The following is a 24,081-nucleotide window of genomic DNA, read 5'->3' as shown; positions in this document are numbered from 1 at the left end:
GGCTAGGGCCAGAAGGAGGTTGGCCAAGAGGTCCTAGGACTCGGTGGGGCTGCACACATTGGGCTTGTCTACATGAGACTCTTAGAGCACAGCAGACTAAGTCCATGGCGCGTTAGCATATCAGCACATCATGGCAAAACCCCTGCTAATGCGCTATTGCACAACAGAAATAGTCTACTGTGCATTATGCATCGCAAAAAGACTGTGTGCCATTGCACCTGCTGCTGCACGTTCATATAGTGCAGGGGCAGGCAATTATTCTGGGCGGAGGGCCGCTTACTGAGTTTTGGCAAGCCATCAAGGGCCGCATGACAGGCAGCCGGGGGCAGATAAATATTCATTTTCTAAATTTTTTAGGGGCCCCGCGGGCCGGATAGAACGGCCTGGCAGGCCGGGCCGCATTTTGCCCAGCGCTGCTGTAGTGCCTCATGCGAGAGGTACCAAACTCCAAGTGCAGCAGCAACGGCACAGGAGCGCACGTGTAGACGCACCCGCTGCGGCTCGCTCAAGCCGGGGACCTCTCCCACCAGACACAGGGTTCAGCCAGGCTCAGACGGGGGCCCGGCAGGCCCGGGCGCTGTCGAGCACGGCAGTGCGGGGCACCAGGGCTTCCCAGCCGCCCCGGGCTGGAGGCTGCAAGTGCGGGTCCTTCTCCCTTCCAGCCTCCGCTCTCTACCCCGGGGGGGACGGGGCTACGAGCCCGGCAGCGGCAGCTTCTCGTGCCGATGAAGCGGGGGGGGGGGGGGGTGCGCGGCGGGAGCCGTGTGCGCGCGTGGCTGCGCGGTGCAGCCGGTGCCTTGATGTCAGCGCGGCGCGGGCGGGGGCGCGGGCGGGGGCGGGCCGCCCCGCAGGTAGGAGAGGAGCCCGGCGGGCGCGGCTCGCGGCAGCCCCCGGCCCCGCCGCCCCTGCCGGGCGGGAAGAGGATGCCGGCTGCCAGGCGCCGCCGCTAGACCCGCGCCCGGGGCCGGAGATGGCCCCCGACAACTCCTCCCTCCTGCCCCACTCGCCCAGCAACTTCGCCGCCGCCGCCAACGGCTCGGGTGAGTGCGGCCGGGGGCTCGGGCCGCGCCGGGGCGCGAACCGGCGTGCGCGGGGCGGGGGCGTCCCGGGCGGCGCCGCTGGAGGGCGCTCTCGCCCCGGCCCGCCCGCTCGCACGGGGCAGCCCTGCTCGGGTGCGGCCGGACGCTGCCTCGTGCCCGGGGCTTGGCCGCTCCGGGAGGCGAGCCGTGCCGAGCGAGCGGCCCCAGGGGGGCCAGCCCCAGCCCCCGGGCGTCGGCATGGGAGGACTCAGCGGTGCCCCAGGGGCGCGGGGGCTGAGCAGGCGCGGCTCAGCTGGGAGCAGAAGCGAGCCCCCGCTTCTCTGTTCTCCCCACCGGGCCCTGGCAGACCCGGGATTTTGTGGATGGGGGTGGGAGAGCAGTGATGGGCCCCGCAGCCGTGACTGCACCCCTGCTCCTGGCTCCCCACCCCCTCTGGGGCAGGCAGATGGTAGTGTGGGAGCAGCAGATGGGGACTTTCTAAGGCCACAAAGCAGGTAGGGATCCCCTCCCACTGTCCCTTTCTGCACCCTCTTCCTTCCCCTCCATGCCCGATGGCAGATCCCCTCCCCTCCGTTCCCTGTGTCCCCTGCTCACCATTGCCACTCTCCCTGTTATTGCCACTTGACCTAGGAGTGGGGAAAGCGCCAGAGTCATTCCTGCCCTGCTCCAGGCAGGCTGTGTAGGGAGCTGGGCTTGGCTGGGGACAGCAGCAGCTGTAACAGGTGCATTCCCTGTCCCTGGGGTGGCAGGGAACACCCAGAGGGACTGGGCAGGGAGGGGGAACCCACCCACTGCTGCTGCTGTTGCAGCTGTCCCTGGCTGCACCAGAGCCTGGCTCTGGAGCTCCCCATGCCTGTGGGGCAGCCAGGGACAGTGGCAGTGGCAGGCATAGGAGAGGCGGACATGCCCCTGAGCATGGAGAGGGAGGGGATGGTCTTACCTCTTTTAGGGACCTAGAAAAATCCCTAACTGCTGCTTCTGTGGCACTGTCCAAAAGGGAGGTGTGACCGTGTCACCGCACACCCCCTGGATCTGCCCCTGGTGTGCCTGTGCTTGGATGTCCAGTGTAAAGTGGTGAAATTCCATTCGCTTCAGCAGGCCGACATGGTTTTATACCAGGATCTAAACCACAGACTTCAGCGGAGTCACAGCAGCTGATGATCTAGGTCATTACTTCAGAAGATGGGCTCCCATCACCTCTGTTCACAGAACTAGAGCTGATAGGTCCTTTATTATTAAGCACCCAAAGACGACAAGGTTTAATATGTATTTAAGTGTATTTGTTCCAAAGAGACTGTTATCTCAGAGATAAAACTCTGTTGGCCAGGTCCTGCCATCTTGACTCAGCCAAAACTCCCACAGGAGGAAATGAAAGCTTTGCCTGAGTCAGGATGATGGGCTGAGACTCAATGCCGCTGCCAAGCACAATCACAGCAAAACATGACAAATCTGTCACTCTTCAGGAATTCAAGGAGCTGTCTCAGGTCTGCAGACTGCAGTTACCTGGGCTTTCAGAAAGCCCCAGTGATAAAGCTGAGATCCCTCCCGCTCCAGGAGTCTCTACCCAGTTGAACTACAAGAGACTCTTCTTTAGCAGGTAGCAGTAAAGGGTCTCTGATGCATGGCTAAACACGATGTGGAGTCTGTCCTGCAGAGGGCAGTGGCACACAGGCACACACGGTTCCCTGCACCTTTTACTGGTGTGATATATCCTGACATTTAGGCTGCACGGACATTAAGACCCCATGTCTGTCAGTGGCTAACTTTTCCCCTCTGTTTTACCCATCTGCAGTATGCTGTGCTCAAGCTGTCTGCCAGCTCTCTGCCCCAGGGCTGATTACTTTTCAGCAGCAAAGTATCAAGCTCACAAAACACTGCAGGAGCCTTCGGGAAGAAAAGTGCTGAACTATTGGAATAAGTCATTCCCTTAAGCCACGGCGCTTACATAAATCTTGATATAAAGCTATCTGAGCTTGTAACAAACCTTACAAAATCACCATGTGCATTTCATTCAATTATATAACCGGGAAACTATATTATATTCAGACCTCCAGCCGAGAAAGTGTAATGCAATCCTCCCAGTTTCTGGACGCCAGGGATGGGAGCGGGTAATACTCGGAAGAAAACTCATGGTACTATTGTGCAGCATCTTGGAGGAAAGGTGCCCGTCTTTGGACTCCCTATCCCCAAACTCTGAGAAAAGGAGGAGAGGGGGCATCTGGATGGTCCGGGGATGTGTGGGCTTGATGAAGGCTGAGTAACAAACCACACTTCTGTTCCCATGACAGAGTGTTACTTAAACAATAGACACGAGCGTAGGGCTTTTTCTGGGGATTAATAGCCAGCTGAGACAAATTGATACACTTCAGGCACAGCCAGGATGGGGACCATTTAAGCTCAATGGGTCATTAATCCCCTGCAAATGGTCTGTGCCAGGCTTATTCATATTATAAACTAACCATGGGGGAAAAAATCACAGAAGCGTATGGATTTTTTTCCTCTGGGTGACACAGTTTTGCTTGGTTTGTACAGAGTGTTCCTGAAGGATTCATTTCTTAGATATCCGCCAGATAGATTCTCACCATCTTCTCTGGTTTATAATCAATAAACAGATGAAACTGGAAATACAAATGTGACTCCTTACCAAGCCTGGTGGTTTTACCTCTGGCATAAGATTTTTTTTTCTCATGGTTTTTCTCCTCTGTGTCTGACTAGCTGTTTTCTGACCCCTCCACAGCTGCTTCAGCTAAGAAATACAATCATTCTGTCTGGTTTTGTTTCTGGTTCAACCTTAGGCTTCCAAGCACAGATGCACGAGGCTCGTCATGTCCTATTTCTTAGGACACGTAAGCAGGATGTTGCTAACGTAGCACCAGCCTGGTCCCCCAGATTCTGTGCCCTGATACTGCTGGTGTAAATCAAGACGCTGGCAAAGTCAAAGTCCATTGACCCTGGTCAAATTACCCCAGATTTACTTTGCCATGCCACAGCAAAATTGGACTCAAGTGTTTAACTGGCCAAGGGTGGCAAACACCTACCCGGCTAACCAACAAGTGTGACCAGGTCAGAGAGACTCAAAACTTTTTTGGAAACATGTTTGCGTGACAGAGGTCTTGCTGATTACTGCCCCGGGCTCTCCCTTAAGCATTGCCCAAATTCACTTCCTGCTCCGGCTCTGCAGGAACACACTGTTAAAGAAAGAGTGACTGAAGAGTGCTCCCAATTCAGATCAGTTTGAATCATCTGCAATTCAATCAGAATCACTGGCAGACAGGCCTTACGGGAGGTGGGACTGTAGTGCATGTCATTTCAACAGGCATACAAATCACTGGCACAATGGCTTACGCTAAAAAACCCCATACCCCCTAGGAGAGAAATAATGAGATGTTTCAGATGGGGATGTTGGTCTGAAAAACCCTCTTCTCCTGTCACGTGCAGCACATGGTACTTTTCCCCAGCCTGGCAGGCTCAGCAAATGTTAACTCTCATACAGGTTTTCACTCATAAGATGAAAAATCAGATGGTAGTTGGCATGCTGTGTTAATGGCTCAGGAACTAAAACCTGGGGAAGTAACAAGTGGAAATGGCTTTGGTGGCCTAAGCCTAGTGCTAATGGATCCTTTTCCCTGTCACAATTCAAAACACAGCTGCCAGTGTCTTTGGACCAAGATTTTCAGGAGCGAGTGGCTGAAACCGAGCTGTTTTGCCCAGATTTAGAGCCGTAAACAAGTGACCTGATTTTCAAAGATGCTGAGCACCAACAGCCCCAGCTGACTTCTCAGTACCCAGCACTTTTGGAAAAAACAGGTCTCTAATTTCACTGCCTAATTATGGGTCTCAGAGCCTAACTTTAGGGACTTGTTTTTGAAAACTCTGGCCTGAGAACATTTAGAGACCTCCAAAAATCAGGTAGGTAAGAGATGGAGCCCATTGGTGTAGCTGGGATCGTACCATGCATACAAATCAGGACGGGGGTCACTTAGCAGGGTTCGTCAAGAGAGGACGGCACTGCAACGTGGCGTGAATTTTAGCTGAGATTAAGCTGGAGTGCCAGGTTCACAGGCTGGAGCAGGAAGAGTTGTCAGTTATCCCTAAGTCTCCATATGGACAGTTTAGCAACTCCTATACATGCTTCTGAACTGCACCGCACAAGCAGGACCCATCTATGCAGTGATACGAGTTGGTTGGGGTATGAAACACAGGTTATTAAGGTAGCACTCATTTGTTTCGTTTGTTTTATCAGTGGCAGAGAGGCCGGCCCCTTATACCAATGTGATCATGCCCAGCCTGTTCAGCATCATCTGCTTCCTGGGCATTGTTGGGAACCTCATTGTCATTTACACCATCGTCAAGAAGAAGAAGCTGAGGTGCAAACAGACCGTGCCTGACATCTTTATCTTCAACCTCTCCATTGTGGACCTGCTCTTCCTGCTGGGCATGCCCTTCCTCATCCACCAGCTCCTCGGCAATGGCTCCTGGTACTTTGGAGCTCCTCTGTGCACCATCATCACTGCTTTGGACACTAACAGTCAAATCACCAGCACCAACATCCTGACAGTAATGACCCTTGACCGTTACCTGGCAACTGTCTACCCTCTGAAATCCACCTATGTCCGAACGCCCTGTGTAGCAGCCTTAGTCATCTGTTTGGTGTGGCTCCTATCCTTCCTTACAATCATTCCCGTGTGGATGTACACGGGCCTGATGCCTCTGGACGATGGGACTGTCCGCTGTGCTCTCCTCCTTCCCAACCCCGAGACTGATATCTACTGGTTCACCCTCTACCAGTTCATGCTGGCCTTTGCCATCCCATTGATTGTCATCTGTGTGGTTTATTTTAAGATCCTCCAGCACATGGCTACCACCGTGGTCCCCCTGCCCCAAAGGAGCCTCCAGGTGCGTACCAAGAAAGTCACCCGCATGGCTGTTGCCATCTGCTCCGCCTTTTTCATTTGCTGGGCCCCTTTCTACATCCTGCAGCTCGTGCACCTGGGCATCGACACGCCTTCCATTGCCTTCTTCTATGCCTACAACTTCGCCATAAGTTTGGGCTATGCCAATAGCTGCCTCAACCCTTTCCTCTACATAGCCCTGAGTGAGACCTTCAAGCACCAGTTCATGGTGGCCATTCGTCCGGCCAAGGAGCAGGTCCGCAACAGCAGCTCCATCAACAACAACAGCACGACAGAGGCCAGCGTGTGCTTGAAGCTTGCACCAGAATCCACTCAGCAGACTCAGTTTCTGGAGGACTTTTCCCCACACTCACTGCCTGTGACAGTGGCCGTTCACTAGTAACCATGTGGTCACACCGCTGGAAGGTCTTGGCTTCTTTTCTGAGACTACCACAAAACATGGAGAAGCAGCAGTGTCTGGTGACACCAGTGTCAGCACGCCTCCATTTCAGACAGAATCAATCTTGTCCTCTCTCATTGTAGGGCTCTGCTCTCAGCTTACCTTAGATCTAAGAGCTGCTGCATACTGCTGCTTAGCTTCACCCACAGGTATTAGGGACTCATTTCTATCTCATGCAAAACACCAGGGTCCCACCATGGGAAGAAAGGGAGAGAGAGAAAACACAAAATGGGAGGCTGTTTCAGACGGGCATTTGTTGGCACTGAAGTGTAAGCCCTATGCCAGCCATTAGCAAGGTGCATGCAAATGGTTTCTTCTTGCTCACCCATTTTTTCTGGGCACAAGCTGATGCAGATATTCTGCCTTTAAAACTGGAAGCTTTTCAAAAGAAGTATTTTAACAAGAAAACCTCTTTGTGAACTTTCTGAGACCTGTGCATGAATACTAGAAGCAAGCAGAGTAGGTACTTCTCAGCACAGCAGCCTCCGAAGTGCCTGAGAACCAAACCCACAAACGTTAGGAAGGAAACGGCTGCAGTCGGCTGCCTTGCCAAGATCTGCTGGATTTTTGGCCAAGTCCCACCTGCTTCCAAAGAGTTGTTTTGCATGGACAGCCTACAAATATTCATGAGTTGGATGCTGGGGACCGTCAGAAACTGTCTGTATATATTTGTTCGCAAAATCAGGTCCTCAAGGGATTTCCAATAGTTCCTCAAAGCTGCTGCTCCTTATTTCAGATCTATTGATACTTGTGCCATTAAGCCTGTTTCCCTGCTAAGCCCTCCTGCTGCTCCATCTGTGCCCCTCTGTCTGCCCAGCCATCAGAGAACATTACCCAGGCAGCTTTTTAAGGCTTCCTCCAAAAAATAATGGGTGCGAACAGATACAGAGGACTGCAAGGCAAGGTGATGGGAGAAGGTAGCTGTGAGGAAACGGCTGCCTTTGTGACTTCCTGAAAATAATACTACCAATTAAAACAAAAGGGTCTGCATCTTGCAAGCACAAAGACTTTGAGGTAACTCCACTTCTTAGAAGGACTGGTGAAGAGACGGTGTGGATCAGCTCCCTGCTGGGGATTACGCTGATGGACTGTGGAGTCTTCCTAGGAGACAGAATCAGGAATTCTTAAGTAGCTTGTTAAACAAGGAGAAATTCACTGTTGTAGATTAACTGTACGTAAAAGTAGTGCTCAAACCACATGGCATATGATGCATAGGAACTCATCCGCATGCTCAAAGCTCTCTACCAGGGGTGGGCAAAATGCGGCCTGCGGGCTGGATGCGACCCTCGAACCCATTCTATCTGGCCTGTGGGGCCTCTAAAAAATTTAGAAAATTAATATTTATCTGCCCCTGGCTGCCTGTCATGCGGCCCTCGATGGTTTGCCAAAACTCAGTAAACGGCCCTCTGCCTGAAATAATTGCCCGCCCCTGCTCTACGCTAATCCATGCCACAACAACCCTTGGTGAGGGCACTTATACACACCCTGATACAGCTTTATAGTTGCACAGTGTCACCCATGCAACCATAAACATTCCCTATACACCACAGATTTTCACATTTTTAGAGGCATGTTTGTTTAATGTACACTACATGCATTGAACTACACATACACTCACCTACACTTGCACACACCTATACACTCCTACACATACACAACTATTCCTCTATCTCAGTGTTTCTCAAATTAGCGCACGCAATCCAATTCTAGGTGGCAAGTCACAGAAAAGCAGAAAGGGGAAAGGAGAAACATGAGGGGAGGAAAAGAAAGAAAAGAAAAATTGAAGGACAGTGTGGTTGGACTAAACATAAAATGTTACATTTGATTTTATGCATAGGGGTACATACACAGCTGTACAATGAACTTAAAAAGCTGTATGCAACCTAAAGATTTTGAGAACCACTGATCTACCTCCATATACCACTGAAAGTGTGCATACATCCCCCTGCCTGAGCTGTATTCGCTAGTGCTGAGACAGAGGTCTTTGTCTCTGGAGGATAAATCCAGACCGGTGGATATGGAGACAGATGAACTGTAATAGATGCTTTTTGACTGCATGACATTTTCAGCTCTCTCATCCAGATCCTGCCAGATTGGCCTTTGATCAATCACTTCCTTGAGGGTATAACAACAACAATTAGGTAAGGGGCAAGGATTTTGCTAAGAAAATGTTCTCCTCGAGATGGATGCCAAAGTCCTGTCTCTTCCTCTAGCCCGGTAAGGAAAGCTTGTAATAAGTCTTTTGGTGGCAGGGGTTGTGTAGCTTGATTCAAATTCATTTTCTGAGGGGGATGAACCTGGAGCTCAGTTATCAAACTGCTCCTTGCTTCCTGATTGTCAGGGGCTGGGGCTGTTGTGGAGGTAGGAGGCTGAGTCTTAGGCAGATATGGCCTGTCCGTTCAATAGCCCTCCCTTTATTGAGACTGGATCTAGAGGATTCATGAAATCAAGTCACAAGTGGTTTCTTTTCCCAGTCTTGTTTCTAAAGTTAGAGGAGTCTGAGCTTCATCCCTGCCAGATCCGCTGCCAGGGAGGGAATTGAAGGGTCACACGTGTGTGGGCCCCAAGCAAACAGCTGAAACACATGCTAGAATTGGACGAGAGTTATTAGATCCCCTTGTGCATCTGCATGGGATATAGGCAAGATTGAGGCTGCTTCTGGCTGGCTGTGATTAGCAACGGGTACAGTCAAAATATGACTGCAGCTATATCCATGCATCCAGAGATGGAGAGTAGCAGCAGCAGTGAGTAGAAACAGTGGGTGGTACAAGTCAGAAAGACAGGGAATTCCCAGGACTTGGATAAGCAGAGTTGCTACACATGGGAACTCAAACAGTCACCCAGCTAAGGGATCTATTTGTGTGAATTAGGCTACATCTAAACGTTGCATTTGTCCTGGGAGAAACCATTTTATTCCAGGACAAAGTGCAATAGGCCAGATGTCTGTCTGTTGTCCCGGGACAAACCCTAAAAAGGTTCATGAAACCCTAAAAAGGTTCAGAAGTGCTAACACTTTATCCAGGGACATCATGAAGTGCATCTGAACAGTTGTCCCGAGACTGCATCACTGAATCAATGGCAGAAAAAAACAGCAGTGCATTCAGCTGCTTGCTAAACCCTGCCTGGAAATGCGAAGTATGTACACACTGATCCCAGGACATTTCTGTTCTGGGATAAACACAGGCACAACTTGTCCTGGAACAAATACAATGTTTGCTCCCTGCTTTGCTGTAGAGACTCTCTCACTTGGCAGTGTCAGGTATTTTCCACGCCACTCTGGCCGTACAGCACAGACCTCTCAAAGGACAAAGACAGACAAGGTTCAAATTTAAAATCTTTCTCCAGCGTTCCCAGTCTACATCGCAATCGTGCATATGTGCATAGTTGTCTGCCTGTCTGTCTATCTGCGAAGCCTTGAGCTGGAAGTGTCAGTGGGTTGTGGGAGCCGCAGGCTTCCTGTGTGCTTCATGCTGCTGGTATCTGGCTCTCCGAGAGTGCTGCATTGAAGATGTTGTCCCATGTACAATAAAGGTGTTTGTGCTTGAGCTGGCTTGGTCCAGGGCAGAGTGACTCAGAGTCTGATATGGGTCAGCAAGCGCCATGCTGGTAAACAGTCTCGGACAGTCCCTCGTGAGCTGGCCGATGAGTCAAGGAGCTTTTAGTGGCAGCACTGTTAAGGGCTGGATGTGCTTGTGGGGGGAGACCCCTTTTCCAGGGTAGAATATGATTACAGAGAAACGTGGCTGTCGGTGGAAAGGATTTTCCAGTACACTTTGGTGACATCCATTCTTCTCTCCTTCTCTGCCCCGGCCGGTCTCCACTCCTATACACCCAGTCCTGCAAGGTCCAGTGCACTGCCTGAGACTTCCTGAGCAACTCCCCGGATCCCATTGAATCACTGTATTTCCAGGATTAGGCCTCTAGCTCTTGCCTGCATTAGGGCAAAGCCAAGCTGGATACAGCAACAGCAGCAGTGAGCAGGCCTTGTACCCTAAATGGGCTTCCAACATGGTTTGACCAGCTATTGCGAGGAAGGCCAGAGTTTCAGGGGCTTCCCCGTGCTCTTGTACCTAAGGATAAGTACGGGGCCCCCAGAACTGGCACTAAGGGTGAGATATCCGCAGTTCCCAAATTTCTCCTCTGCCAGTTTCCATTACATTTATTCTTGGCTCAGACATTCCAATTGTTGGCTCCAGGGTCTGGCTCCTGAGAGTGCAGAAACCAGCCCAAAAGTGTCCTGGGAAAGGTCTACATCCCAGGAAACAAGTGGTCTTTCTCCTTTGTCTCTTGGCCGTGTCACTTCGAGAGCAGCCACCACCAATTAAATACACCTGTGGTGATTTCCCTTGTGGAGAAAGCTGCTACGCTCGCAAAGCTGGGCCCAATTAGGGTCTTGGCAAGTGAGGTTCCTGGATAGCTCTGAAAAGAAGTGACAAGGAAGGAGTCCTGGCATCTTCATTTACTTACAGGCCTTTGCTGCTTTCATTCCAGAGCCTGAGCGTCCATAGCAACAGCAGCAAAAACCGCTCAGAAAGAGGAGATGTGTCTGCTGGACTCCCAGAGTCCCAGGCTGAAGGCATCACTCTCCCAAGGAGCTTATTGTATAGCCACTGAAATGGCCAGAGTCTCACGGGAACAGTTTGGCTGTAACCTTCCTCCCTCCTCTTAACAACCATTTCATCTGAAGTGACAGGGGAGGAAGGCAATCTGTCCTGCAGCAGGCTCTGCTGGGGAGAGGGGAGGAAGGGAGTGAAGGGTGGATGGGATATAGAGGCAGAGAAGAAAATTGAGAAAAAGGGCAAGAGAGAGAAAAGAAAAGGGGGGGAGGAAACAAAACAACAAGTAAGTGAACATAGGAGAGACGGAGGAGAATGAAACCATGTTCAGCTCCCCAGCTGGGATCTTCCCACCATGCCCCAAAAGGCCTGGGATAGGAGAAGCTAAGAGAAGATGCTACCCTGAACCCAGCCGTGCCATTGTAAGCATGCTACAACTCCAGAGTGCATCTACCAAGGGGAACCAGTGCTACGTCTGACAAAATCTAGCAGGGAAGCAGATTTTTCTGCCTTCCCAGACTCTCTAATCAGGCAGGATGCATTAGGGATTGGGATGACCACATTGTCTGACGGGCATGCAGGGCTTTGCTTTGCGTTTCAATTCAGCAGCTCTGCACGGTAACCTGAGATGGCTTCAAGTCAGACCATGGGGGGCCACCAGCACTCAGCCACAATGAAGTCCTGAGGGTTTCCAACGCAGGGACTAGGTTAGTCTCATATGGTAACCTCTGCTAGAGGAATCATGAAAACAGTACCCTCCTAGACCCCAATTTTGTATCTTCTTTCAAGGTGGAAGGAGTTAAGAGCCACGATCATGGGTGGAATTGATGCTACAGTTCTGCTTCTGGGCGATTCATCCCTTCTGCCCACTCCGGAGGGAACTACTGCACACCTCCTAAAGGATGCAAGGCAATTCCCTTCCAGAGGAAGCACTGGCCATTAGTTTCCAATCTCTCTGGCAGAGGATCTTGGTCTAGTCTAGCCAGCTCATACCAGCCATCTCCTGACTCTCCAAGACACCAGTGGATGGCTGCCTGATCCTTCCATGACCAAGACCAGGAAAAAAACCTCTCTGGGGGAAATCCAGCAGCTGAATGACACCTGCATGTTACCTAAGTGGTATATAATACATTCCCAAGCCTCCCAAGTCTGTCTGACAATACTCAGCCTGGCTAACTTCAGGCATCACATCCATTTTTCCCATTGCAAAGCCAGCTTTGTTAACTCAGTTAAAATATCAGTGTTCTAACCAGCCTCTGCATTTATCCCTTTGTGTTTTCTGCACTTGCCATTTATAGACAAAGCCCTGAGAAAGAGGATCATTTACTGATTGCAGAGTCTAAATGGAAAGTTTAGTGGGAAAGAAAGCACTTGGCCATTCATCCAGGGATACATGTAAACCATTGGGGCACACACACAGACGAGCTCTGAGTAGAGCACAGAGGTGCTGTGAAAGCGCACGCATGCCATTAAGCCCCTTCAGTTCCGGCTCTTACAAGCCCATTACCGATGTGTTCCAGAGATGAACTGGAATCTGCCTAACCGGCCGGAGACGAGAGGGACCGAGAAAGATTAGCAAGCTGCCATAATGCCCTAATAGTTTCCTTCGCCTTCTTTTGCAACATTTCTCCACGTGCTCTGGGCTTTTGCTGCTCAGCCCTTTCCCCTTCCCTCTCCTCATCTTTCTCAATCTCAGTGTTGCGTTTGAAGGCATGGATTATGGCCTCCTTCCTGATAAACTGACACAGGGCAGTAGAGTCTCAAATACCCTACTGTTCTGATCAGCCATGAACCTCTCTCCTATTGACCCTCTTTCTATGGTGTTCTTCAAGGGTTTGTTCTTGGCTCCTGCCATCTCTCTTGCCCCCCTTAGTAATTCTTTTTCTTTCCCCTTGGGTATCACACCTGTCCAGACAATAATTTCCCTTTAAACTCCATTCACCCTTTTGTTCCGATGCTCCCTGCGTCGTAGAATCATAAACCCATAGAAAATTAGGGTTAGAAGGGACCTCAGGAGGTCAACTAGGCCAACCGCCTGCTCAAAGCCTCCTCAGTGCCTAGCTGGACCATAACCTCTGGCACCTCAAAACCACTTAGTAAGAAAAGCACTCTCAGTCAAAACTCTGCCACTTCCCTCTCTTCCTTGGCTCATTTTTTTCTCTTTATTCTCTATTACGAACCCAGGCATCTGTTTGCTTTCTATGGACATGGATGTATATGAGCTTTTATTCACAGAAGGCTAAAGTGGCAAATGTATGCCGTTGCATGAGAATTCAGGCCAGAGAGTTGCATTTGCACTGAGAAGAATTAGCAAGACTTCCTGTGATGGTTTAACTCTTGTAACAACTCTGAGGCTAGCAATGGTGGGAGAGCCTAAGTAGTAGCTAAATAGGACCTTAGTCTTTATCATTATTCTGTCTAAAGCTAATCAAGACAAATCTTAAGAATATCAGATGTGCCATACTGGGTCAGACTAATGGTCTGCCTAGCCCAGTATCCTTTGACAGTGGCAGAAGTGGATGCTATACAGGGAGAGCATCAAACTGGGTATCTCCAGAGTGATTTATCCCCTGTTCAACACCCTCCCTGGAATCCACCATTTATTGGGTTAGAGATGTCAGAGGAAACACCTGCAACCATTCTATTCTATAGCTATTAATAGATCTATCAACCATAAATTTATCCAGCCCCTTTTTGAACTTGGCTATGCTACCTGCCTCCGCCACCTCCTGTGGCAGTGAATTCCACAAATTTACACACTGCATAAAAAAAGTACTTGATAACAGAGATAAATATGCCTGGGACTGATCTGGTCTAGCATTCCCCATTCACCAGAGCCAGTAAAGTAATGGGAGATGTCTTCAAATTTCCAGCTCAAAGTGGGCTGGAAAGTCTAGGCAGGCACACTGAAAGTTCATTTTGGCTTTGGGAGCCATGCTACTTGGTGGCCAATCCCACAGCATAGTGAGCAAACAGGAGATGCTGGAAGCAGACACCAAGGTGGTGTGAGTTAGCAGCTCAGAGGTAGAAACACATTCCATCAACCACTCAACAAATAACTTTAAACTATAAGCACTTTATAAAAAAAACAAAACAGGAACTGAATCAGGGATTCAGTACATGCCCCTTTCCCAAGGACTGCACCATTGCTTGAGCCCTCTATGCAACAGAGACTGAGAGCTGCAGCTGCTGTGCAGACCAAATCCAGATGTTTGCAGCTGCTTGTATGTACATGGAGGTAGAGATGCTAATTGTTACTTCACTGTGGCCCCAGGAGTGGAGGCAAAATATGCCTAATTCAGCTTTGCGCATTACCATGTGCTGGTAAACTGATGCATTTCATTCACTGCACAGTCACCCACGGGGCTAGAGTCACCAGGCAAGAGCATCTGAGTCCTCAGAGAGACTCTCCCTGTTCCTCTACTCCTTGCAGGCTGCTCATGCCATCCTGCTGGCTGACATGAGGCCATACCAGGAGCCTCCTCTGCCTCATTTGACTTACATTCTCTGAGCTTGACTGACAAAATAGCCAACACAGATTAAGCTCTTTCTAAACAGCTTCTCCAGCTGCTTTATTCCTTGCAGCCAAGGTGGGGGGAGCTTTTTGTGAGAAAGACATGCCAGAGAGGATTTGAGAGCGCATGTGGCAACAAAGCCTGGAGATGTTACTTGCAATAGTGAGGCAGACAGCAGAGTAGATTTGCACCTTACAGACTAACTAAAGCGTGTGTGTGTGTGTGTGTGTGTGTGTGTGTGTGTGTGTGTAAACTGACACAGGACAGCTATATCTATAGCACAGGGTTTCATGTGCCCAAGCACAAAATAATTAAAAAACCAAATAAAAGGGATAGTTGACTGCAACCCCCAACCCCTTCTACTGGTTAGACACCTTCCCCTTATACGTAGACTTTTCTGGGCTGTTCCTTTCCCTCCTGCTGTTGGTGGGTCTGAACTGATCCTCTAAGGTAATGAATCTGTTAACTGAAGACAGCAAATAAAGTGCATCTCCAGCTGAGAAGCCCAGACTAAAATCCTGATCCTTCCCCAGTAACCATCGGCACTGGAGCTAAAGGATACCCCCCACCCCTCTACCTGGCAGGTCTGGCCAGTCCCTTGATCGACCTGTTCTCTCTCTCAGGCAGTAGTGCTCTGCTCACACACACAATGAGTGTGGTATTAGGGCACCCACACTGAGGCAGGCCCCACTTTTTTGCAAGAGACTCAGGTCCTCACCACTGGTGGTCATTAAAGACTCCACAGCAGGTTCTTAGGGGATTATAGAGCCTCAGCATCCTGCCCAAGCTCCATGTGGGACACTTCTCCCACCTCTCTGGGGTGTTAATTTTTGTCTGGCACCATGTTTCTACCAATGTAAACCCAAAGGAGTCACTCCTGACTGACCCTAGGGGAGATGGAGCAGAATCTCTACTTTTGATCCTAAAGGGCTGTGCTGTGCTCCTCTAAACTGATCGCTGCAACCTCCCTCTTCTGAGGTGACCGCATTTCAGCAGTGGGAAAAGCCATCCCTGTGGATACAGGAAGATTTACAGTATAATGCCCATTAGGCTGTGCAGGGAGGACAATGACAGTAGCAAGGTCTCCAGGGTTGTCAGCTTGGTACCTATCACCGGCACTAAATGCGATTAGCTCGGACTGCAGACAGTGTTGGAGCTCTGCCAGCACTTGCTGCGGCCAAAGCTTTGTGAGATCCTTCCTATGAAGTGAGGTCAGACTAAATCAGCATCACCCTGCCCAGGCATGGCAGCTGAATAATTCAAATGCTGCTAGGAGTTTAGGGCTCAGGCCTGCACATCTGTACTCCCACAATTAGTCCCACTGAAGTAACCCAGGTGATGCCAGTATCAATCTGGAATAACTCCAGGGAAGTTTGTGAATTTCTACTAGTGTTACAGACAGTGGATTTTACCCTGGTGGGACTAAACGCATTATTAAGTGCTACTCAGAGAAGTGAGAGTTGGCAGGACCGAGCAGCTGATGTGTTGTGACCATGGCTCACTATGCCTGGGACTGATTGCTTCTTCTGCTGCAAACTCACAGTGCCTCTTTTCATGCACAGAGACTGCAAACTTTTTGGTGCAATGACCATCTGTAAACTCCTGGCTTGATCCTCAGTCTAAGAAGTAGTGACATACCTTCCCCTACCTGAGCTTGGTTTGGGCCATGAACTTTATTTCTTCTACATAAAATGAACGGGGAACATCAGTTATCCTGGGACATCACTGCTTTGCCTGATATATGACAGCCACAAAGGCTTTTGAAAGAAGCTTTTTTGGAAAGAAACTTTAGAAAAAAGTTCTTGCCCTGAACCTGTATCTATCGCCTCTGGGTCCATTGACATATTCCAAATTTAGTTTGATAAGCTCTGCTTTGTTGTGTTATTCTTTAAGGTTTATGTTATGCAGTGTTGGAAAGATGCGTGAAGATTTTGATTGCTAGGTTTGCATGGAGTATTTGGCAGGAGTTTTTAAAGGTGAGTTGAGGGTGAAGCTATTATAGACCATATACTCTCAAGGACTATTTAGTTAAGATGCAAATACCCAGAAGCAACTTTTCTCAACAGAGTCAGGCTCCTCCCCCTCATTAAGGAACGTGAAGATATTCTTTTTCTTGGATCTTAAAGAGAAATGGTGTACATCATCTGGTCTGGCAAAGCCACAAAGACATGAGACAAGGGCCTCCTTTGTTCCCTTCCTCTATTCACAAAGCTCGCACAAAGCAATCTAAGAATATTCAGACTCAAAAAATGATTTCTTTTGCAGATACTCTAGCAGTTTGAATGCAACTTTAAGGAGAACAGTAGGTTTGGGAAGTGAGTTTGTACAAAACCTTTCTTTTATTCCTTAAATATGTAACAATGGTATAAGCCTAGAGATAATTATTTACAAATATTTTGTTTGTCAATGCAATGTTCTTCTATTAATATACTTTTGAAGCATAACTAGAGTAAGGCCACTTAATATTAGCTCTGGTTACTAAAAGTAAGAGGCTATTTAAGTATAGAAGGTATATATCAATTGAGGAATTAGTTAATCCTTTTGAAGTGCATAAGTAAATTTCTTTGCAACCCCAGAGACAGGACTTCTCTGCCAAATAATTCTTGGGAGAACTCAGCACCTTCACAGATGATATTTAAACCAACAAATCTCTCTCAGCGTTCTGGAAGTTTTTTTTTCAAAGAATTAGTTTCATACTAAATGAATTTTTATACATTTGACATATTTGAGAACAAGAATTACACTCCTATTAAATCCTCAGAGGCCAGAAAGGATATAAGAAAATGGGCTGAAAATAAGAAAAAGTGAAAAGTCAATCAATTCAAAACAAGAAAAAAGTAAAAATTCAATTTTAAAGCTATCTTAAGGTTCCCTTCCCTAAAAGTTCTTATCTTGTTGCATATGCATTAACAAAGTTCATATTCATGAGCTGAAGATGCTATCAAGAATATAAACAGAGGTGCCAAGCCAATGAAAGGGTGACAGCAGGTATTAATTACATTCAGATAAGCCATAAAGGAGTCAGATCAAGGAAGGGAGAAGGCTAAAAGTCTCTTTGAATGAAGCAAGCAGCAGACACCTTGCTCCTGTCTCTCAGCTTCACGTGCACGCCTGCCTCAACGTTTTTATCTTAACCTTTTCAAGCAAACAAAGAATCTACCCACCGTTCAGTAAAGGACCTTCTGGTACAGCACCAGTTCAGCAACATAATGACATCAAAAAGATATTAATATGAAGGATGAGAGAAAATTTGCCAGAGTACTACTATGGAATTAGATGTGATTTTAACGGGATATCGCAATGCTAACAGCTTCTTGTTAAACACCAAAAGGTTTAGGGCTATCTGTTCATGGAGAGTAGCTACACTTGATCTAAGATGACGTGAGGCTGAGAAGCAACAGTAAACAGAAAAATAATGGATTTAAATTGGATTGCAGATTTCTTTAACCACTAATCTGACCACTCAACACAGCTTCCCTGATGGTGTCTTTGAAACTTGAACACATTCCTTAGTTTCAGAAGAATGAGTTAAACTAGCCCAGCATTGCCCATTTATATTTAGGTTCTTTAAAATAACCTAAAAGGACTCACCTACCCTAAAACAGAATGCCTTTGGCCAGCTATGAAATGCCTCGGTTGTCTGCGAGATGCTAAACCTGGACTCAGTATTCATTTTTAAACAATATGCTTTAGCTTTGTCTGACTTAGGGAAACACGCTCCACCAGAAGCCGGACCACCCTCTAGGGTATGAACTGCTTAAAAGCCCTTGACATTAATCCTGGTATGCCCAAAGGCGGGGCAAAGTACATGCAGCTGAAATAATCACATTTCTAAATGGTCATTAGGAGACATGGTTAGGATTCAGCCTACCATGTCTTGTTTCTCTTGAATATACATTTTAAGTAAATTTGCTTGGCACTTAGCTCCAAACGCACCACCTCTAATGCAGCAGTCTACAGAGCACTTGCCCAAAGTCATCCCCAGACTCCTGCTCACCCCACCAGCTTCCTACCACAGCCCCTCTGCTCTTGTTAGCAATTTTCTAGTCCATCTACAGATCATTTTCCCAGAGTCCTCCTTCTCCATGGTCTATATTATAACCTAGGGTCTCCTACTATCGTCTCCCTGAAACTGTTCCACTTGCTACTTTTACAGTCCCCTGGTTCCCTAGCTGGGAGTAGCCAATACATCCCAGGGGAGCCGAGGGTCCCTCTCCTCCTAAAGCACCAGACATCCAGTGACATCAGCTTTTTGATAAATAATTATGCAATGCCTGACTTGGTCCTTTGAACTCTGCTGCAAGGCGTGTGATGTTGTAAGGAAATGGAAAGTGAAGCATCATGGGAACAAAATGTTACATTTGGAAGTAAAGTGAATGTTGGGGTTTTTTTCTCCTCTCTCTCTTATTTCACTCAAAACATTTCCCCCTACAACAGATGCAATTACAAAAACCAACCCAACAAGGTATAAACACTTGCTCCTGGGCTGAGGCCCCGTGCCAAGCCATGGCTGAGAGCCAGCATTGACGCATCTACTCTAGGTGCAAGAACGCAAACACTTAACAGCTGCATAATAAGGTGTCCATTTGCTGGAATTAATATGCAGTCCTTCTGCGGCACTGGAAACATCAATTGTTCTCTGTGAAATAAATTACACGTCCTTCTTGTGGGATTTTAACGATACCTCCCCCTTCCCCTGTGTGCTCAAACTCAGGGAAAAAAAAAAGAAGAAAAAAAACAGTCAGGCATTTCCCAGTAAACTGTGCATCACAATGTCCCAATCAGGGTAATTAGGATGTCTTCTCTGTGCTCAGGGAGGCTTTACCCAGCAAAGCCAACCTGCCATTCCTTATGTCCTTATAACATAGTTAATTAATGATGATGCTTGTTTTTTCTGAGAAAAGCAAAAGAGAAGAGACCAGTGTTGCTTTCCCGGGGGAGGGAGGGAGCTGAGCAGATCTGGGAGACGTGCGTTTGCTGGCCAGGCCTTGGGGTCTGTTTGAGGGCATCTGGGGACAATCCACTGTGGGATACAGGATGGGAAAACCAGACCTGGGAAGTCATCAGGTTCCTTGAGGGACTTAGTTACATCTCAGTGCCCCCAGCTCACTGCTGTCTGTCCAAAGGTACGTGCTCTAGAGACCCACTCTAGTTTGTTCCCTCCTGCAGACTCCTGTCCTTAGTAATGCAAGCGAAGTCCCCATCCCTCCTTCCCTTTGCTGCTCATCCTTAACAAGTGCAGGTATAGACATGTACCTAAATGACCAGAGGAGCTGCATAGAGAACTAAAAGGGAGTCCCTAATTGCATGGTGGTGCTGTGCATCTCAGACAAGGGAATACAAAGGGGGTTTCTTAAGCCTGATGAGCACAAACACACCGGTTGTGTCTCTAGCTCCCAGATTGCCCTACACAGCCCATGCTGCCTAATTCTTTCCACACAGAGTATCGCTAAGCCTGGCCTAAAGCAGCATCCACATTATTTACTTGTAGTGTAGTAGATTCTGCAGGTCTCCAAACCAGGCACAAGACAGGGCTTGGAGGGTATGCAGACAGCTTATGGAGAGGAGAGGCTGAGTCAAAACTCCGGTAAGGTCCTGACAGAGTAGCTGCTTTCTAAATGGAGAAGTGAAGACTTTTTCATACTGCTCATAAATTGTTTCCCCTGCATCTCCACAGGAAACGTCAATGGGAGAATAATAAGCAGTTAGATCAGAGAGCTGGTCAGGAGCTGGGGGCTGTGTTCCCACTGACTTGCATTGTGACTTTAAGCAAGTGATTTTCATTCTCTGTGCCTTGAATTCCTTGGTCTGTAAGATGGTGATACCCAACTCTCATGCTGTCGGGAAGTTTAATTTACCATCATCGGTACTTTGAGATCCACAGGTGACAGGCCTGGGAAAAAGCAAAGTGTTGCTAATACACCATGTCCTCACAAACACTGACTAAGACTGAATCCCTAGCTTCCTCCCTCTGTCTATACACAAGGGGAGATACGAGGCAGGGCTACGTCAGACTCCCCCAGGACTGACATCTCACACTTCAGGCACACACACAAGCATATGTAACCAGCGCAGAGATGACAATCTAATTAACGTCATTACCTTGTTAAATGAAGAACATTGCTTCACCTGTCTGCGGAATAGCAAAATTAGCATAGTACATGCCTGGATTGGCTTGCTAAAGCAATTTATCAGTGCTATACAGCATCACTGCTACCTTCAGCCAACGTCAGCAGCAAGGTTCAGCCAGGCACGTTAATTCACACGGAAACAGGGGCAGCTTTGGAGCTGGATTCTACACGTCATGTGCATATGTCTGTCAGATTAATATTACTAGGACTGTCGCTAGAGATGTAAGTGTGATGAGAATTCAAAGAGGGATAGGCATGCAGCCCTGCTAGTCCCCCCGCTTGATGGGCACCAAAGGGAACGAAGCCTCTTTGTAGGTGGTCCCTGTACCCTTCTCTATTCTGGGACCACAGTTTACAAAAAAACTGTCCCTAGCTGCACCAGCACAAATTAATAGTAACTTCAGTGAAATTAAGGGAGTAGCCCAGAAGTAAACCTACTGCAGAAGAGCCCTGAATCATCCCAGCAGTTTCTTTTGTGATCACAAGGGATGGGGTTTGACTTCTGGCCTAGGAGCACTGATTTTCACCTCCAAGGGGGTGCATACTTTCACTAAGGGGGCTGCCAAAAAGGATAGTAATATTTTGCTCCTCGTCAGTTCCTCCCGCCTGAGGATCTTGAAGTATTTTACAGTATTAATGGCCTAAGCTTCATAATATCCCTAGAGACAAGGAAATAATTATCAGCATTTTACACCTGGGAGGCTGCAGACGAGAGAGGAGAAGTGACTTGTTCACAGTCCCAAACAAAGCCTGCTGTTGTGCTAGGAAGAGGAGCCAGTTCTGCTAACTGTGCTACAGGCACTGAAACTAGAAAACAGCAATATATGATTTAAGGAAGGAAAATAAAATTCCTGCAAGAACCCAAGTTCAAGACTAGGGACAGATATTGCACATAAACTGGTATAAGTGATAGGAAACCAGTTGAAATCTGTAACACAATAGAAGTTTGGTGCACATAAACCACTTTCAAAATGGCCCAAATGAGGTTAAGATAAACCTGGATGGATGTAGTATCAGATGTAACTGATTTAAGTTAAATTGGTTTATTGAGCTTCTGTCCCAGATCCCCTCCAGATTCAAGTTAATTCGCAGTCCCCCAGCATGCTCTGTACCTCCCCTTGCAGGGTGGGCGGGCTAGCCTTGGCCCCAGCCGAACAGGGAGGTGGGCTCTGGTGCTCTCGGGCTTCTGGCCTGAGCCCCTGTAGGCCTGTGGCTGTATTTCTCAAATCAAAAGTGAATGCTTGTTCACTTGCTTATCAGTTCAATTTATGCAGCATAGACTAACCCGTGAAGATTGAATTGCTTCAGCCTCAGGCTTTTTGAGTGTCTGTACTTATCCCAACAGACCAGAATAGGTGATAGATAAAGTCAAATCACTAAAGACTTAGGAGCCCCTTGGGTTCTTGCCACTGACTCACAAATGTTTGATGGATTAGGCCTAGGAAACTGTTCATAGTCTCTGACTGCACCACTGGATTTTATGAATCCTTTCAAACACACAAGTCCTGGCATCAGTTTGCAAAAGCCTATCAGGCACATATTTTGAGCTGCATGATGCATGGAGGGGATTTCATTTCAGATGAGTGTGAGCTTAGATCAGCTTCAATAGCACATCGTCTGACTTCCTGGAGTTACATGACAAGCTAAGATTCTGTACCTAGTTACGAGTTTCAGACAAGTGTCATATTTGATCATGGCTGGTTTTCAGGGAACTCGGTAAAGAAATGTCATCAGTACAGGAAACTGAAATTGTGACAGCTCTGTGCAGTACGCTGAATGTTAAACCACACTCACACAGTATTCATGGGCTGAAGGATGCAGGCTGAAAGAACACTGCACGAACCCCAGGACAGTGGGGTCGATTTGATTTGGGGCTTGAAGGCGTTCCTAAATATCATTTGCTGCCATAATAGTAAATAGTGCAAACGTGATAAGGAAGACTCATTCAGAGGTGAGCAGTTACCTAGTTCTCTTGTGAGCAACATGCTGCATTTATATAACCTCTTCCATCCGTAGCACAGCACCAAGTGGTATGCCTCCAGCTCCATCGCTAAAAGGCAGATACTTCAGAGCAGAGAGCAGCTGCACATAGCCGAATCACTGCATGCAACAGGGAGTGGGATTTTAACCAAGAAAACCTCCTCAGCTTGATCTCCTGGGCTTTATATGTCAGTGGTTTTATATGCCACCTCCAAGAAAATTCCTCTATCCAAGTAACATCCTTTATGCATTGTCCTTGCACCTGGTTCTCAGGTTCCTTCTATTGGCCTCTTTGCAAAAGGGAGACCAGTCTCTCTTCCACCAGCCCCTAACCCATTGTAACTATGCAGTGCCAGTGATGCAGAGACCACAGCTGAAGAAATGGTGCTCCAGCCCTTTCCCCCATTACCATCCCAGATAATTCCTGAGAATATTTTGAGTGTTTACATGGCTGCATTCAATCTCTTCTACGTCCTGTCCTCGCAAGCAAACTACAAGAGGACAAATGTGCAAGAGGAAAATTGCAATAACCCTGTCAAAATGGCTTTGTATTGTAAAGCATTGCATTCAGCAGCGAGTTTGGATGCTTTATTGTTTTAATTTTAGTTAGCAGGGCCACCTATTTGGGAAGCAGATTGGGTCCTGTAACACTTAAAACTCTATGCAATATGCTTCTTTCAAGATAGCAAACCTTATTTTTGAAGGGGCAATAAAAGCCACTGGGGGAGTGGACATCAGCAACATCGTAACACCCTTTTTTTTTGGTGCAAATATTTAGCTGGTTTAATATAAGATATCATTTTTACCCAAAGAGTTTTGTCTGCCTAATAACACAAAGCAAGCTTCTTCAGGGCTTTGGAGGACTTCAACCTTCCCACTGGGTTAGCGCCATGGATGCAGTGAGCAACGGTAATACCAGCACACAGAAAAAGAGTTAAAATAGTCTTGGTGCCTGCACAGTACAAACAGGAGCCTTCATGAGCTGGAACTTTCTGTGCGGGTCTGTTGTTTTCAGAAAATGCTCTGAAATAGGAGCAGAACAGGAGCCATTCAGTTAATTGTGAAAATTGTCTGCCTGCCAGGTGGGTTATATCAAATGTAAAAAGAACACAGCTGGTAATGCCTGGTATTCAGGTGCCCCATGTTAACCCACCCTCACTTGCAGTAGCGAGCAGGCTGGGGCTAGTATCTTCACATTTCTTTGTCTTAGCCACCCAGCCTCAGCTCCTGCCCTTTTGTGCTGACAGCTGCCTGTGAAGGGGCATTTGTTTGAACAATAGGCAGGAGAGAAGAAAGTGGCTCTGAGGAGAGCAGGTGGGGATGGATACTGATTTTAGTAGATCTTATATTTCATTGATCCTTTCTTCTTTTGAGGCTTGCACTTAACGTTTTTCACGATAAATATTTTCCTTGCTGCTCTTAGGCCAGCCTATACTCCAGGATCTCAAAACACATGAATAGCATTAACAACACCATCTTTATAGTTGCATGATGGAGGCAGCCTCTG

General features: G+C 47.9%; 1 protein-coding gene across 2 annotated transcripts; it reads left to right on the top strand.

Moving 5' to 3' along the window:
• The first annotated feature begins 863 nt into the window (after positions 1-863).
• LOC149858931 (melanin-concentrating hormone receptor 1-like) lies at positions 864-9,947 on the top strand. Of its 2 annotated transcripts, none has more exons than XM_090061154.1 (2): positions 864-1,040; positions 5,284-9,947. In XM_090061154.1, the coding sequence occupies exons 1-2, from the start codon at positions 971-973 to the stop codon at positions 6,330-6,332; spliced, it is 1,119 nt and encodes a 372-aa protein (XP_089917280.1). In that variant the 5' UTR covers positions 864-970; the 3' UTR covers positions 6,333-9,947. The 2 variants fall into 2 exon arrangements, with proteins under 2 accessions (XP_089917280.1, XP_089917281.1); XM_090061155.1 differs by lacking the exon at positions 864-1,040 and adding an exon at positions 1,351-1,534.
• Positions 9,948-24,081: the final 14,134 nt, after the last annotated feature.

Source organism: Crocodylus siamensis, chromosome 8, assembly GCF_052110815.1.
Source record: "Crocodylus siamensis isolate JL-2025a chromosome 8, ASM5211081v1, whole genome shotgun sequence".
Classification (NCBI taxonomy): domain Eukaryota; kingdom Metazoa; phylum Chordata; order Crocodylia; family Crocodylidae; genus Crocodylus; species Crocodylus siamensis.
Note: the sequence above shows the minus strand (reverse complement) of the source record. Positions and strands in the feature narration are given on the sequence as shown.